This window comes from Paramacrobiotus metropolitanus, unplaced genomic scaffold, assembly GCF_019649055.1.
Source record: "Paramacrobiotus metropolitanus isolate TYO unplaced genomic scaffold, Prichtersi_v1.0 Parri_scaffold0000002, whole genome shotgun sequence".
Classification (NCBI taxonomy): domain Eukaryota; kingdom Metazoa; phylum Tardigrada; class Eutardigrada; order Parachela; family Macrobiotidae; genus Paramacrobiotus; species Paramacrobiotus metropolitanus.
Window position 1 is genome coordinate 3,347,544 of NW_026570222.1, and position 16,827 is coordinate 3,364,370.

Below are 16,827 nucleotides of genomic sequence, written 5' to 3' on the forward strand. Positions count from 1 at the left end.
CTTTCACAGGCCTTTTGTGAGCATCACATGTGATGGATTTACACAACGTATAATGAGTTTTATTAACAGATCTGTACAGTATTTATCCAACAGTGTTATGTAATCCAGCCAGTCAAGATAAAAATTATTCGGATGTTGTCCGGAGTTAAGTACTGAACACTTACACATTTATAGACAAGCCGTCACAAGCGTATAGCAATATAAAGTACCTACGGTCAACAGCTTTTATCATTCGAAACGGTCAAAACGCAACAGTTGACGATAAGTTTAACAACAGTTTTAACAAAACAATGAGATTATTTTTAAGAAAGCACAACAGTATGAGCTGCAAATCATTCCGGTTTCTTAAAAGGCCTTCAAAGTTAGAAATAAGAAGCTAGCAGAAATTTGAGGTGAACTTAAACATTACATGGCTTAAATACATGCGGCAAGTAAGACTGTATGAATTTCATACATATGCTAGTTTCATACTATGAAACCGTTAGCAGTACAGTATACCGCCCGATTTTCCACGAAGAGAAACTGATAATCAGCGTCAACGTTGGTTCCTAATCTTCCGCTACTTTACGCAAGAAACTGGTTGCGGAAGTAGCAAAATCCGTCATCAATATTGAGTCGTTTGATGTTCCAGAAACAGCGTTCAGTGCTATGACTTCGGAATTCTCTGTCGGATTCTCCACTGTAAAATATCATGTAATTAAGCCGAAGCAAAGGGATAAAAACACATTCAACACACGGGAGCCGCAGCTAACGAAAACGAATCAAGTCTGCTATTAAACGGAAACACAAGAGCCATGACTTACGTGCTTCATGAGTGGACACTGGCGAGTACAGGATCAACAACGTAATTACGTACAAATTCCACATGGCAAATATGCCCACAAAAAACGCGCTGGTATATTCCAGACCAGCTCTTTCCTCATCGCCCCATTTCCAACTGCTTTCGCTTACCTAAAAATATTAAATCATCATTAACTTCAGTAGCGCTGAAAAAAAGTTCCGTGCAGTGTTAATGCTCACCTGCCCAATAATGAACGATATCACAGTTAATGCGGCACACAGCAGCGAAATAAGCAACAGGAACTGGAAGCGGAATATCATCATCTGCAGAAATACCTAATTAAGAAAACGTTCCGTCGCTTGCGCAACCTTGAACTAACACTGTAAAACGCCAAAACTAACGCCAAAATATCACGCCAAAATCAATAATAAAACGACATGTGTTTTGAATTGTTTCGGCTTGCCTACAGGTATAGTAAGTCACACTTTTACTTTACTTTAGTGATATGATATTTAATTTACTATAATAATAAGCACAGACAAATTATGTGCGAGATCACTAATTAGGCTACAGATGCCAATGGGCCAACGATTAGCGACATCATAACTACGAATAACTTCTTGTAATAAGGAAACAACAATACGCCAAATACCTATAGATAATTTATTAGTTCAACGTCTTCAAAGTCAACTATCTTTTTATCCATGCCTGATAATGTTTTCTCCGTTTCTCGTCGAGTTGAAGCAGTTTCTTGCGTTTGTCCCACATATTCCTCAGCGCAAAACTGATCATGACCGTCAAATAAACAAAGTAGATGCAAGCACAAATGCCGGCCACTATGATAAACGCCATCTGGAATCATTAAAATTTATTGCTCAGAATTTTATGTCTGTCAGATATATGTGACCCATCGGGCCCACAGTGCTTACGGCAAGATTCGTTCCAGTGGGAGTAGCCCATATTGAGTAGAAGGCATTCGTCAGCTGCACTCCTCTGCAATAAATAGGAAATGCGTGGTGACTGGTGAGCAAGCACATGAACAACACAGCGGAAAGTGCATTTGACAATCAGATGTGTTGAACAGGCAAGTATTTGCGCTGTGAAATCCCGACTCACCTCTCACACATATCAAATACAAACAAGCAGATGCATCCAAAACCAACGGCGCCCAAGTGTTTCCAGTAGAAAAAAATGCTGTCTCTCAACACGTCGTCCTGCAAAATCAACGGAGTGTTTTAGATTGGGATTCGGCAATGAGCAATCCCAGAATGAAGTCAATGGATACTCCACACAGCAGACTAATTAAATACTTATCACACTCGGTGGTTAACGGGGAAAACGTTAGACAACCTGTCAACCTCGTTATGCTAATGGAAAGCAAGCATAAGACTGTTAAAATTTGGTCATAGAAATGCTTTATTAAATTTATACCAGTTTGTTTGTGATTGATCATACCATTTGATATTCTCCCGGCAAAAATTATCCAGAACGCCAGCAAGATGGAATAAAAGATGCCCTGCCGGATGTCGGAAATCAAGAGAATTGCCGGTATGTCGAATAGCAATGACAGAAACTCCAAAGGCAGATCCAGTAACAACATAGCCAGTCCCAAGGTAAACAGCATTTTCTCCAGTAACCGCGGAGCCTTGGGTAAGTTTCGTATTTTCGTCCAAAACCAGCAAACAGCTACAAAGACGAACGGAAACAGGACGGTCTTCACCGAAAACCAAACTCGCGTGAAACCGCCGTTTTGATGGATTTCCACCACCCATAAATCTTGCAGTTGTCCCAGCCCTGTATTTTTCCCCGATAACGTCCCATTGGAGTTATGCACGGGCAGGCGAAGATTTAACAGATAAAAGTCGTGATAGGAACTTCCCAGTTCAAAAAGGGCAACGGGAGTACAGTTGTACAAATAATCCTTGTGACGCTACACCACAAAAACTATGCTCAAGCAAATGTAAACATAAAAATCACCATTTTGGCTAAACAGTAAACAGTGATTTACTTAACAACGTATTTAGCGCGCCTTTAGTAAATTTTCTCCCTACTGAATGTTCCCTTTCTACATAAATAAATCCTCATTACGAGAGTACGTAGGTCTTATCATTTTATACTGCAAAATAACATCCGAGTCCATCGCTTCAGCTTATATATATTATTTTTTAACAGCGCAACGATGGCCGAACATCCGTATGTATCTATACGGTACACAAAAACGCATTAAAGGTTGAAATTAATGATATCTATAGTTGCCGCTTCGGTCTAACATACTTCTTCGATGCTGCATTCAAGCTGTCGTGTTTCCACCGACCGATCAATTTCCTTCCAAGCATCTTCCGGATCTTCCTTGTTGCGGTAACCAATACGTGCGTGGATTTCGATATCCAGTTTGAAGCCTAGTACGGACTCGTGTATTAAGTGTACCGTAGTAAGAACACGAACGTACAGCACCTACAGATATTGCACATAAATGCTGCTTTTTTAAGCCCGTATTGATAATCCTAAATTGCACTTCAATAAATATTGTACACCATAATATTACAAACGCACTTGTCTTATCGTCGCCTTGATAAACGATTTCCGGATGCAGAACGCCGAGCAAACCTTGAAACCAACGGGACATGGTCAGTTCTTGGCCATCGCGAGGGATAGGAAACTGAACGGCAAAAACTATATTCGACGCATTCAGTTTCATTTTCTGAACAGTTTCTTCTCCGAAATCGTGGATCTGCTGGCATGTTTTGGACCGATCTTTGCCGCGTGGATAAAACCAACGGTCTCTCGGTCCCTTCTGGTCATCCAAGCATTTTACGCTGAGCATCGGCGAAACGTTTGACGGTGACGGCGCTGCGAAAAATAATTCTATGAAATTATCAATAAGCGAAATTATATAAATTGCAAATCAACAATACAAGTAGTGATTCTGATTTACTAATCAACAAGAGGAATATTATGCAGTTACCAAGTTTGACCACCAATAGCCCGTGTTCAAACTACACATAGTGTACTTACAACACATACATATTTTTATAATATACTATTTTTCACATATGTACGTAGTCCGTAGGCGCAGTGTAAGCTGTGGTAAAGGACTAAAAAGGTACCAGCCATTGAAAGGTATTATATTTATGGTTAGTAACTGGAGTTATACAGTCTGTACATAATAATTTTTCTATTAACTATTTTCACGGATTCTAAAACCGGCGCCATACCAGCTCAACCGTTTTCCTTGTACTTACAATTTGTTGTCTCCACAGTCTTATTCCATAATATTTATATTCTATGCGCTTTTCTAACACATATAATAACAAATACAGTCTTTTACGATTAGTACTGTAACGGTAAATACATACAGCAATAAAGTAAAGCTATCCTTTATCGTCATGCATGATGCTGCGCTGCAACATTGCCAACATATCAATTTGACGGGTTTACTGAACTACAGAAACGTTCCAGACGTTTAATTACCTATAATTCCGCCAATAACGAAGAATCCGATTTGGATAAGTAAAATAAACAGTCCAAAGTAAATCAACTTTCGATTCGTAACGGAATCAATGAATGCTGCCATAGTGGATTTCGTATTTTCTAATTAAGAAATGGCTTCCCACCAAAACGTATAACAATCAGCTATGCAGATCAGTTTCTACAGTACAAAATCATCTGGGTGGCATTTTTATCTAAAGACCGACCATTAAGAGGCCAAAACGACAATCCACTAGCCAAATTAGGATATACAGCTATGTAGCCCAAAAACTTTTCGCTGGTATATCACGCCGTAGTAAGAGACGTCTCCGTATATATATACGACGGTATATCGCTCGGCTGCGTTTCTTTCCAGATTGAACTGAATATGGGCGAAAGAGGTTATGAGAAGTCAAATAATTATCTGGCCCGAAAACCCACAAAACCAAGGCAGAAGAGGAGGGGATATTCAACAGGCAAATCCATAAAAACAATGCGAGAAATCCAATTAGCCAATGGTCAATTTCTCGTTCATTTGTGCAGGGCACATATTCAATCGATACTGCCCGACTGGTCTCTTTCAAAACAATTGAATTTAATTCTTAGAGCTAAACCTGTGCGGTTTTTACTGGAATCTAGATCATTTTGGATTAATCCGCAAGCAATATGTACAATGTTTCCACATCAGCACTTCACGTTCGAATCCTCGCACACGAGAGGCAAATTTACGACAGACTCCGTCTCGCGCGGCACTGCGCTCGACATGCAGACTTAGCCATGCCGTCGGCATAACACAAATATGGGTCGGACACCCATCCCATTTTCTGCATTATGGCTAGAAATGCACGCCAAATCATTGGCGATTGGCGGTAAGGACGCAGTTTAAACAAACTGTCCAAATACAACCCTTTAAACAAGATTATCAAGCGAGGATGTGTCAGAAACACCATTTAATGTAGTAATGCTCTGTCAGCGACAAAGAGCAGTCTAACCAGAGTCGATTAGCCTATCAAATGTTGTGGTTTAGTTGAAGAAAATTAAACGTCAAATGATGCCATAGTAAAAGAAAGCTCCAATAAAACCTACAGGGTCAATACGCAAATTTACACAAATCATCGAAACAAATGCCATTCCAGCAAACAGTTCATTCAATTCTTGAATTTAGTTTTTAAAGCACGCAGGTAAAAGGTTTAAACTATAAAACCTCATGGTAACAATGGTAAAACGGAACTTTAATCGTTCAACGTAAAAAACCACCGAGAAGTGATCACAACGCATTTCTAAAAAAACATTTGCCACACGACCGCAGTCAAAAAAAATTTTTAATCCATCTCCAACTTAATCGTACACTCCATGGTACCTGATGATGCTCGCTTTCAAAAGTTTCATCTGTTATATACCGTCCATCATGAAATAACCGATCTCTTTCTTCAGCCAGCCGCTTCTGAAGGTCCGCATTCTCCGTCACAACAGCTATCTGAGCCTCAATATCGCGATTGACTGACCGATACCCTGCACAAAAATTTATTCAAAATAAAATGCAGTAAACTGTGAAAATCAATCCAACATATTTGAAATGTACCGATACGAATCCCGGCATTAATCATCAACCGGGTATGCGACTAACACCTACAGCAGCCGATCAAACCAGCTGATCGCCTTACCAAAGTTTGGCGATCCCACGAGAGTAAGAGCCGGATTCTGTTGACCTGGGAGAGTTGCCCAAAGGCCTTTAACGTGGTATGTCCAGCCATCTCTGTAGTATTCGTACAGCTTCACTCTATGTTGCTGGGCATGCCGCTGAATATGTTTGAAGAAGGTTTTTGCAATCTGGACATACATAGCCGGAACTGCGCTCGATGCGCCTTCGGCACCGAAAAACCCGTTAGTCTACGAAAAAAATGCAAAACGATGTAGCAGAAAAGCACCCTGCTGCCCGTGAATTCATCATCCACATCCTAGCGAAAATCGTTAGAAGTTGAATGTTCATGTTTGGTATTTGCATTCATACTTGCGGCGATGCCATAAGAATGCTGTAATGTGCCTGTGGCTGCGTCAGAATTAATCTCCTGTAGGATCTGGTTAAATTGAAATAACCCGACGCCAGGTGAATATGCGTGTCTTCCGGTACTGAAGACAGGATTTCTTCCGTCGCCTTCTCATCTTTCAGCACGTCAAAGTGTTTCATTTGCACTAGCGGATAAATCCACGTGTCGGCATTGTCTATACTAACATCCGGTCCCGCAGCGAATCGTTGCGTGGGAGGGTACATGGAATATGCACGGCGCACGCTGTCTTTGGCATGCTCGATAAAATCTTCCTTCGATCCTAACGATAGAAAGAGAAAACGTAACGCAAGCATCACCGGAACAAATACCGAAGTGTAAGAAATTTAAGAACTGTGTTAGAGTTACTGATACGAGAAGAAAAAATCGAACATTTGTATTTGATAAGAGATTATAGGCTACCTGCACCATGATGAAAACTTTTAAAACCATTATTTCAAAATTTAAAATTAAATATGTTTCCGTTCCTTCGGCCTTTCATAAACCAAGCAGCTCCATCTACACCAGTTGTTGAAATTATATAATATGCCTTAGGTGAGAAAAACAAAATTAATGCAATACGAACAAACTACGCAAACCATACGGTATTAATCGTAAGAAAACGCGTAAAAGCAATTAAAATTTACAAATAATGCCGAAATTAAATAGTAAACGCGACATAAGACAAAAACGCCAAACCTGCCTAAATATGGATGAGCAGCAGTATCGGATGACAACCCCACTTCATCTTGAGCATTGACAGTGAATGATGCGCCTGCCACCCCTTGGACGAGTTCTTCGAAAAAATTGGCTAATTCGGGAACATTTTTAATGAGCACATAACGATCTTGTCGGTTCGTAAAATACTGATCGCTTAAATTCGCTCCCGTAATGAGAACATTATCATCGAAAACGCACACTTTCATATGCAAGAGTCCGACTATTTCGTTCCATCTCTCCGGAACATGTGTTTTCCAAATTCCACGCAGATTTGGAGTGTGAAAAAGGGAGAGTTTGACGCGCTCAGCATTCTCTTGCAGTAACGGCAGCAATATCGTCCGCGAATTCTTCGAGCCCCGAGATCCACGCTGATAATCCAGGAGAAAATGGACATTAAACGGAGTTGCGCTCTTTTTCAATTCTGAGCAACGATTCTGAAGTGCAGAGACCAGGTTTTGTTCCAGTCGTCCCGTTCCCAAATAAAGCGCTGACAATACGGCTCGTCGTGTGAAGGTTTTCATAGAAGATTCCAGAAATTCATAATAGGCCGCAGGCTCCGTTATAATGGAGACCTGGTTTCCATTTAAACAAAAAGCTGGAGCGAAACGCCCTAGCCACCGAAATACCTGAGAAGGCTGCTGCATTGTAGACGAGTGACTTGGATCCAATGTTCCAGGTGTCGAAAAACGGTCCATCTTCTATACAGGTTGCCGGCCGTCCAGCAGCAGATGTGCCATGTCAAACTTTAAGATGCCGCAAACGTGCGTTTTCATTCACAAGTCCATGCAACCCTTTTGGTTTAAATTAAGTCGCCAAAGTAAATACGTAGGATTTCTCACTTTTATCGGTTTTATGCATTACCGCAAGATACAAAACGTAAAATCTGGATCACTACACAGCATACTGACAAGTGACAACAGTGGCCAAGTTAGGCCGTGTATGACAAGAGCGATGCTATCAATGGAGCCTATGGTTCCGAACCGCCCGCTTTATAGTTGCGGCAAGTTGGCAACACGGAATACTAGTACTGAGTAGTACATACTTAATAAAAGTTTTAAAGTACGATGTACTAACGTGGGAAAACATCAACGATCCAAACAAAACGTAACTTGTTTTCTTAATATAAACGATTAATCGACATAATGCATCAACGTGTGAATTTGTCATAGATTCTCTTAGTCTCTATTGGCACGCAAGGCAGAGTGAAACAATAACAAATTAACAAAATAATAACAACTATCGACTTGAGCGAACAGGTCAGCCTGCAAACGGTTACCAAAACCGAACCGAAAACTGAGTCGAACTGATCGATTTGCTTTCATTTTCGTTTACGGAGTACGCCAAACATATTTCAACGCAGTGTTAGTCGAAGAAGCGTAAATGCTGATATGAAAATATTTTCAAAGTTTGTTGGGATCCCGCGTTGTTCCAGCATGTCCTGCTCCGTAGAGTCCCCTCTACGTTACTCCCCTGCAAAACCAGAAGCCTCCACACTTTCTGTTGACGAATCTTCCCGTATGGGAGCAGCCAAACGTAAGAAAGAAGAGGGCTCCAGCGACCATGAGCTTGATAAAGTTCCAGTGGGCCGACGGAAGCGAGCCCGACTTCGACACGCCTCAACTTCGTCGACTGCTGCCGGTGTAATAAGTAAGATCATGTCAGTTTCGTTATTATTGCACTAACTTTTTCAGTTACTTTGGCCATTCTACGTGTTTTAATTTGTGTTTTATTTTACTGTCCAATTGCTCAGTATAATGAAGGAAACGTTTTTAAGGTTTTGTTTGTTCGAGGGTAATAGTTGAGTAGCATGTCCAGATTATGCGAGGGGCTGACTTCCCGGTATCTGCAAAACGATTTGAATTTACCTAATACTTACGATGTCCGAATGTGCGGCATATGTTCTTTGACAGTTTAGTCGAGGCTGTTATTAAGTACTAGAAGTAATTTCGACTTTACCTAGACAGTTTTGATACCAGCTTTTTATTTTGACATAACATTACTTATATCCGTTTACTTGCGTGGCGGCATGCTTGCGGTCAGTTGAGTTTAACCGAGCGTTGTGGAAGTATATTTTGCCGACTTATTACTATTTACTTATACAGAAATTAATTGTATGGGCACACATGTATACCGGAAATCCTGCAATAGTTTGGTAGCCACTAGCCATTTAGTCAATTAGACATCATTTTACTTTTCTAGGTTTATTAATATCCGTTTTGTAAATTCATGAGTAAGCTTGGCTGTGATACCCGTATACATAACAGGCAGTCACAATGGTCACCAATGGGCGTTATATAACGCTAGTTTTGTTATTATACGACGTCATAATTATAATTTGTCAAGCTTTCGAAGGTTTTTAACTTCGAATTTTGCTGTGGTTTTCGCAGCATAAATAGGTAATTACAATTGTGGTTGTAGGAAGCATTTTGCATTGCTGTGCGTGCTGTTCTAACGACTAATTGTAAGTGCGATGTGTATTGTTTAGTGGACTCCGAAATCAAAACAGAACAGGAAGAAATGGAAAAAGAGCGCTGGAAGCGCCGTATGTCGGAGCGCCGCCACGCACTGGTCTGCCCACGCGATCCACTGAGCCTGGATCCGGCATTTCCTAACGTTGCGATATCACCCGGCGTCAACGAAGAAGTGTCCCCATTCAGCCGTCGACCAGCCTTCCCCCACAGAACGCGTAAAGATCGTTTCATTGGGCTGCCGAAAAACGTTGATCGCCATGATCCTCTGCAGTTAAACGAGCAAATTCAGGCTTACAATCGCAATTCCCATTCCTTTACCGGTCCGGATGGTACTATCTACGCATCCAAACGTGAAATGCTAGCCAATAGATTTCGCTACGGAAATTACAACCGGTATTATGGTTACCGTATTGTTGACCAAGATCCCCGTTATCGCTTAATGCAGGGCGAATGGTTCAGAGGGAAAGACTGTTTAGATATTGGCTGCAATACTGGACAGTTCACATTGGCGCTCACAAAATCTTTCACACCGCGAATGATGGTTGGGATTGATATCGATAAAGAACTGATAAAAATAGCCAAACGCAACATACGCCATTATATCACGGATGATTTGTGCGAAAGAGAAGGCTTCCCCAAGTCACTTCCCATTCTTTTCGGACCGATAGCCGCGCCCGCTGTTAATAGTGGGCTTTCTGACGAAGCACAAGAATTTCCGTATAACATTGCGTTTCTTCATGTAAGGAAGAAAGTTTTATTACAAATAAGCAAGGTTATTAATAGTTTTTCATGTAGTGCGACTATGTGGCGTCCGGAGTTGACCCTGCCTCCGAAGCGGGAGAATTTGACACCATTTTAGCTTTAAGTGTTACAAAATGGATTCACCTTAACTGGGGAGATGAAGGGTTGAAGAGGTTCTTCCAGCGCACCTTCCACCACCTGCGCCCAGGTGGACTGTTCATTGTGGAACCACAAGAGTGGTTCTCGTATTGCTCGGGGAAATCCAAAGGCAAACTGACGGTAGTTCATGCATAGTGTTGTATTTCACGTGGTGACGATTTATTACCTTACCTTTTGTGCTAATTTTTGTAATATCGCGCAGGTGGATATGCGTGCCATACTTCGGGACATTCGTCTCAAACCAGAAAACTTTCAGGAATATCTTTTATCCTCGGAAGTGGGATATGAATCTTGTGTAAAAATTGATACCCCGGGCGATGCCGGTCTTGTTAGAGGTGAATTACTTATCATTAGTGTTAGACGGTTAGTGTTGGAAGCTATTTGTATGGTTCGCATGTCTACGGAGGTCTTATGTCGAATTATTTTTAGGTTTCAAACGCAACGTGTACGTATTTACAAAGCCATGCCAGAGAAATGCATGTTCGTAAAGAGAATCTCGTGGATTGACCTTATTATTTGGTTGTGTTCTAAAGAATGGTCTTCCAGATTGCAAAATTCGTTTTGTATTACTGTGTTGTACAAAAGGGTGTTGCTTGTGAATCCGCCTGCGTTTGATTGGAAGAAGGCGAGGCATCATTTCGTTCTATAATTTTTTTGGTGTTTCTGTTAGCGAATTTTGGTTTTATTGTGCCCGTCTGCAACAGTTTTAAAACTGCCGAGTTCTTAAATGATAAATTACAGTTTGAAAAAATGGAAAGCACACAATAATTTTGAAAACAGTACATTAGTAATCGTCTGATCGATAGAAGCAGTAAAAAAGTTTTTAGTTTAATGATTAATCAAGCGAACGTGCGTTATTTGTTTTAAGTTTTGCACCGTAGTATTTAATAGCAAAGCAAAGTAGCAAAGCCTGAGCGATATTAAACAGTGTGCATTATCGTTCACACTTTGCTACCAATATGAGTAGAGTAAACTGCAAGTTTTATAAACAGAAATTCCGAATTTGAGTGCTAAGTATGCCGAATCACTGCCGATACAAAACGCAGAAATAGTTTTAAATTTGCAGGCACGTAACTGTGGTACATAGAAGACGCCAATCTTAGAAATTTTTAAGCGATGAAAATTTTGCGATGCTTACTTCTGTCGGAGTCTTGGTCGTGTATGAATCACCTATGTTAATGTACCTCGTATCTATATAAGTAATGCTTCCCATACCATTTCCATGCCCTAACACAATAATACGGAAAATGAATAGATTAATGTATGGTGACCAATGTTAATAGTCTTTTTTAAAGCAGATTCAGTAATTGTAAGGTGTCATGCCACCAGAACAGATTGCCGATTAGTCAACTAGTTAGTTCGACTTGGCGATCAGCAACATTGCGCTACGATTTCTAGAGTAGATTTAGGTTGAATCTAACCACACTTTCCTTGGGACTGGTGTGGAAAACGGTCACTGCAAATTATCACTTCCTAATAAATTACCGGATCCCACAGTCTTATCCGATCGGGAGTGGTCGCGTTGCATATGGAGAAAATGTTGCTCCATCTAGCAAAAAGGTAAACGTATTAGTGAAAAACCGTTACTATGAGTATAATAACAACACAATCAGCTAAGGAAAAAGTTAGTGAAAAGGAAAAGACTGCTTGCGTCAACGTGCACGTATTCGTCGCAGAGAATTTACAGTTAGTAACCAGTATTTCGTAATCGGCACCTCATAATATTATACGTTCGGATAACTAATTTATTATCAGGTTCTTGAATACTGTACAGAAATACGAGTACATCTGGAAGGCTGGTTTATGCAGTCGTTCTTACAACAGGTGTGGCATCTCCGCACGCTTCGCAAATGTATAGCTTGTCACGACGCTCCTTGTAGCCAAAATGGAATTTGACTCCATGTATCTTCTTAGCATGTGTCTCCAGCGAACATCTTTGCGTGAAACTTTTCTCGCAGTTATCACATTTGTATGGTCGCACACCTTCAATTACAGTGACATTTAAATGGCAGCGTCCGGTAAAGGTAAGAGTTATGAAAAAAGAATCTGTGCAGCATGCATACCAGTATAGCCAAAAGAATGTTTACACAGATTGTGGTCGAACATTGTAAGCTTATAACAGTAATTTATTTTACAGATCTAGAGTGTATGGTGTTTACCTATATAGAATACAAATTTTACTTTAATAATTTTTGGTCAAAACATTATAACGCAGGCCGTAAAGCGTGAAATCCTCATTGATCCGATGCAGGTTTACGGTAGCTGCGAAAGTTTTATGTACAGTTTTTACTTTTAAATTAAAATACTGTATAGTATTTTCGTTTCGGTTGAAATGACAAAATTACAGTAACGATCGAAAGCTCTTCGTGCAGTTGTAACGAAGCTCTTGCCATGGATGACCTTTAACATCTTGTGAGATACGTATAGCTATAACGTTGCTACCTGTATGAGTTCTCGTATGGCGCTTTAAGTCGAAAGTATCGTTGAATCCTTTCCCACAAAAGGAACATAAAAAGCGTTTTAGTGCTCCTCCACTGTGCTTTTTCTTGCTTAAGTTAGCGTTCTGTAAAAGAAAAAGCAAATGACAAAATTAATAAATGATACGTAGCTCACTGCTCATTCAACCATATGATAAGACCTGTATTGGACTTAACAAGAATGTTTACGTAATTGGAGATTCATTTTTATCTATTTCTAAGTCAGTATTAGTTTTAACTAACTTTAGCACTATCTCGCGCCAGTTTGCCAGACGTCCATTCAGGATAGGATAGCAGATTGTTTTCGGATTCCGCCAATCGCTCGGCCAGAGGATTTTTTATACCGTACCCATTGTTTATAAATTCAACACAACCGGCACTTTTTTCTAATCGCAAGTCCTTTGAATTAGAAGTATCGCTTTCGTGGCCGCAGACATAATTAACTGCACCCGCCACCGGATACGCACTCAACTGACTCAAGGGATTGTGTGGATGCGCCGATGCCGGTGGCGCGAAAATGTTATAGGTGCGTTGAATTTGCAGCGGTAACGCGGTCGACATGGATGCTAGCCATGATGACTGCATGGGATACAACGCACTCCACGAAAGGGGATAGTAACTTCTCCATACCGAACTAGTGAAGGAATTATCTGCGCAAGGCGCATACGGAACATTCTGCGCATTTACCGAAAACTGATATTCTGGCACTTGCGGTATGGCGTAATTGGCACCGAATGCACATGGAAGAGCTATGGTTTCGTTTATTTTTTCGTCTTGCCGTGTTGTCTTTGATTGTTTGTGCGTACAGACCCTTTCCGAAATCCTTTTGACGAATGCCCCCCTTTGACAATAGTTTTTGGGGAACACAGCTTGTAATTTGGCTGGTCTGCAGGAACTTTGCGTAGCAGCGCCTGTTTGAGTTGTTTCTCGATTATCTGGTTGATGTGATCTCCCAATGTGGGCTCGTTATCCCAGGGTCGATAAAAGGTCACCGGTGTTAAGACTTCTGCAACATGCACACGGGTAAATTTAACAGCGACAATTTCATGTCGCTTATATATGAATTTCATTATACATATATGTAATTCTACTGTATAACACGAAAATGCTAAAATTATATGTTCAGCATTTTTATTTCATAATGCTTTAAGGTAAACAAGGGTCCTGCTGCATTTAATAGCTAAAGCCTAAAAGTATAGGCAGAGTACAATATATCTTATATTAAGTAATTAATTATAAATATGGCTGACTTTTGCACCAATTAATACTTCTACAGGTAATACGCTAATGTCACATATCGCGTCAAATATTATAGATATTGCGGGATCCTGAATATTTACTGCCAAATTTACTTCTACTGAAAATGTGTTTACTAATCTCAAGATAAAACTGTCCGGAAAGAAAGCTAACGTGACGCGATGTTCCACACGATCTGCTACAAAAAAACTGGACGACCTTCCAAATTTCTACGCATCACAGAATAGGACAGCATAACAAACAATACTCAGCGTCAGGTTCTGCTTGCGCAAGTCGTCTGCCAAACCGTAATGCGCGAAGTATCAAGAAACCATAAAAAGTGAAAGTGATGCATAATCAATGTCGCAGAAAACAGGCACCGTTAAATAGCGTTTCTTTACGCACGTCTTCACCTTACTGTTAGACAACACCACATGCTACTGTATTACTGCGCATCTACAGAGTACTTACTGTATTGTCCGATACTCAGTAGATGTGTCGAACTTTGCAAAACTGCTACTACAATAAGAATACAAAATTATCTTTCAAAACACCTTTAGGTGACTGATAATGAACTACATGAAGTTAGCTTTCCATTTTGTGCAGAACCAGAATCACTACTCGTACTGCATTAACATTGTGTGTTCAACTGTTCATACAATAAATATCTGGAGCACATTGTTTTGAAAATTATTTTGAAAAAGCCCAGATCCCAACAATACCATAAACATTAGATTACTCGTACTTACTCGTTTGTATTTAGATTACTCGTACTCCGCATAAAGCGCAAATTGCTAGTAAACGGATCGATTTTGGTAGCATTTGGGTAGTGTTGATAGGATTACGTACAACGGTATTATTAAAATAAGAGTTGACTACAAGTATTACCGCAACAAAAGTTTCCATATATTGTCCTTGTCACCAAAGGCTTCGAGAACAGAGTTAGATAAAATTTAACTGCTTGCAGAGTTCTGGTCTGCGAAGATTAAGGATTCCCCTCATCTGAAAAGCGGCATCGTTTCCCTTACTTTTTTCGAAACTATGACACCACGAAAACGTTATATATTTATATTTACGAGACCGATTCCATCCTGAACGTTACAGATGCTCACGTATGACGAAACATATATAATATTTGATGTTAACACTACTAATTAGTAGTGTTTTCATACAGAGAGGGTCTGTACCGTATGTAGATTTTGCGGCTGTCGCCCGCCACCATTTAAGAAACCGCAGTTTATACCATTCCAAGTATGCAAATATGAATTTTCAGGAACAACACGGACGTTTTACCAAGTTTAGCAGCCTGCATAGTGATTTTCGACAAAAATCGACAAATCTGAAATGTCGAGTTCCCACAAACTCGGTGTTGTAAAGATTCTTCGGTGGCTTTAGTTAAGTAAGCACTGCAAAATCTAATATGTATGCAGCACGACACTCGTACCTTCATTTTTGTACCCCAAGCTGCCATCCTGGTTTTCGGAGCTGCCAGTGTCAGAAGAATTCCCATCCAGTTCATCAAGCAGTTTGCAGTGAACCACAGGTGGGTATGTAGAGGGAGCGACTGTATCTTCTGCAGTTTTACCGGCACCGAATCCTGACTTCCGTAGAATGTGCCGCACAGTTGAATTTTGACTTGATCTTCTCTTGGATTTCCTGCCGGATTCTTCTGCAGTGTCGGTCTTCATGATTCTCGCTATATGTAGTTTGTTATTGTCACTCCTGTGCTAAATTGACCTCTACGTTGTCTTTGACAAAATAAACTACAACAGGTAAATTTCAAAGGGCACGAAATCAAAGCGTTCGTACAATTTAAGAAAATAAATTACTGATCTACCGACAATTCTGGAACTTCACAATATTATGATGGTAGCTGCTACAAAACAACTCGTTTATTACGAAAACGGTATATATTTAGAAAAACTAAATTCTTGTTTGCAGTGACATACAACTGGGTAGCGGTGTGAGCCTTGCATGGTTTTACAATAAACACCTGAGCAAGCGATCGCCAATTAAAAATGCTTAAAAGTTAGTGTTAGATAGCACCTTTAGGATAGATGATCCTGCTGTGCAAGGTTTTTATGGATAGTGTTTAAGAGCTTTATAGGTGACTGGTGGAGCGAATAATTTTACGCAAAATTACTATCCAACATACTCGTTGCGGCGCGGCTTGCAGTACGAGTGCCGGCAAAATAGTTGAAGGTCTCAAGAAAGTGATTTGATGTATATTTTTTTGCGCCCGGACTAACAACATTCTGTCCGTTCTTTCCGTTACGCATACGGCGTCTAGGATGAGCGGTTTTAGAGCATTTAATTGTCGATCACTTACAAGGGCTTTGTTAACAATAAACCTTCGCCTGACTGTAAAACTACTCGTTGGACAAGGTATTACGTGGAAAATGGTTTTATGGTGACAACGATAGCTGTTATTTGGCCAGTCATGAGCGCTAGCGATTCGGATTTATTAATGATTATGCAACAAATTTAACGTAAACACGACTTGAAGACAGCTACAAGTACATACCTAGTTTTTGGTTTTTCTGGTATCGACTTTGTCGACGCGTAACTACAAACGGTTACGGTGGTAAAAACAATAAAGATCGTTAGGTACCGAAGTATGCACCATGACACTAACCGGTAAGGTTATACGAGTACAGTACGTATATCCAATATCGTACAAATGGGATTGGGGACTACTCAGTAATAAAAGAAAAATGGAAATAGAAGCT

At 40.3% G+C, this 16,827-nt stretch overlaps 4 protein-coding genes across 12 annotated transcripts; 1 reads left to right on the forward strand and 3 right to left on the reverse strand.

The window, feature by feature from the left end:
• Positions 1 to 21: 21 nt before the first annotated feature.
• On the reverse strand, positions 22 to 4,982 carry LOC129584112 (protein wntless homolog). The gene is given in 11 exon segments (XM_055476219.1): positions 22 to 679; positions 804 to 951; positions 1,021 to 1,104; positions 1,490 to 1,633; positions 1,711 to 1,774; positions 1,898 to 1,995; positions 2,237 to 2,251; positions 2,253 to 2,711; positions 3,056 to 3,180; positions 3,335 to 3,631; positions 4,253 to 4,982. Coding segments are annotated over 11 exon segments (1,668 nt in total). The 5' UTR covers positions 4,356 to 4,982; the 3' UTR covers positions 22 to 548.
• Positions 4,983 to 5,232: 250 nt separating this feature from the next.
• Positions 5,233 to 7,908, reverse strand: LOC129584119 (CDP-diacylglycerol--glycerol-3-phosphate 3-phosphatidyltransferase, mitochondrial-like). Its single transcript, XM_055476232.1, has 4 exons — positions 6,998 to 7,908; positions 6,261 to 6,577; positions 5,914 to 6,139; positions 5,233 to 5,761 (listed from the first exon to the last, which is right to left on the reverse strand). Exons 1-4 carry the CDS (start codon positions 7,707 to 7,709, stop codon positions 5,559 to 5,561), a joined length of 1,458 nt encoding a protein of 485 aa, XP_055332207.1. The 5' UTR covers positions 7,710 to 7,908; the 3' UTR covers positions 5,233 to 5,558.
• A 453-nt stretch (positions 7,909 to 8,361) lies between these two features.
• LOC129584128 (probable RNA methyltransferase Y17G7B.18) lies at positions 8,362 to 11,140 on the forward strand. Its single transcript, XM_055476244.1, has 5 exons — positions 8,362 to 8,661; positions 9,500 to 10,224; positions 10,281 to 10,505; positions 10,588 to 10,720; positions 10,815 to 11,140. Exons 1-5 carry the CDS (start codon positions 8,403 to 8,405, stop codon positions 10,871 to 10,873), a joined length of 1,401 nt encoding a protein of 466 aa, XP_055332219.1. The 5' UTR covers positions 8,362 to 8,402; the 3' UTR covers positions 10,874 to 11,140.
• A 533-nt stretch (positions 11,141 to 11,673) lies between these two features.
• On the reverse strand, positions 11,674 to 16,803 carry LOC129586555 (transcription factor ovo-like homolog lin-48). 9 transcript variants are annotated; one of them, XM_055479867.1, is made up of 7 exons: positions 16,734 to 16,803; positions 16,623 to 16,664; positions 15,543 to 15,767; positions 13,106 to 13,868; positions 12,828 to 12,948; positions 12,205 to 12,368; positions 11,674 to 11,934 (listed from the first exon to the last, which is right to left on the reverse strand). In XM_055479867.1, the coding sequence occupies exons 4-7, from the start codon at positions 13,445 to 13,447 to the stop codon at positions 11,839 to 11,841; spliced, it is 723 nt and encodes a 240-aa protein (XP_055335842.1). In that variant the 5' UTR covers positions 13,448 to 13,868; positions 15,543 to 15,767; positions 16,623 to 16,664; positions 16,734 to 16,803; the 3' UTR covers positions 11,674 to 11,838. The 9 variants fall into 9 exon arrangements, with proteins under 9 accessions (XP_055335842.1, XP_055335849.1, XP_055335833.1 ...); XM_055479874.1 differs by lacking the exons at positions 16,623 to 16,664; positions 16,734 to 16,803 and adding an exon at positions 16,145 to 16,181; XM_055479858.1 differs by lacking the exons at positions 16,623 to 16,664; positions 16,734 to 16,803 and having other exon boundaries at positions 15,543 to 16,125.
• Positions 16,804 to 16,827: the final 24 nt, after the last annotated feature.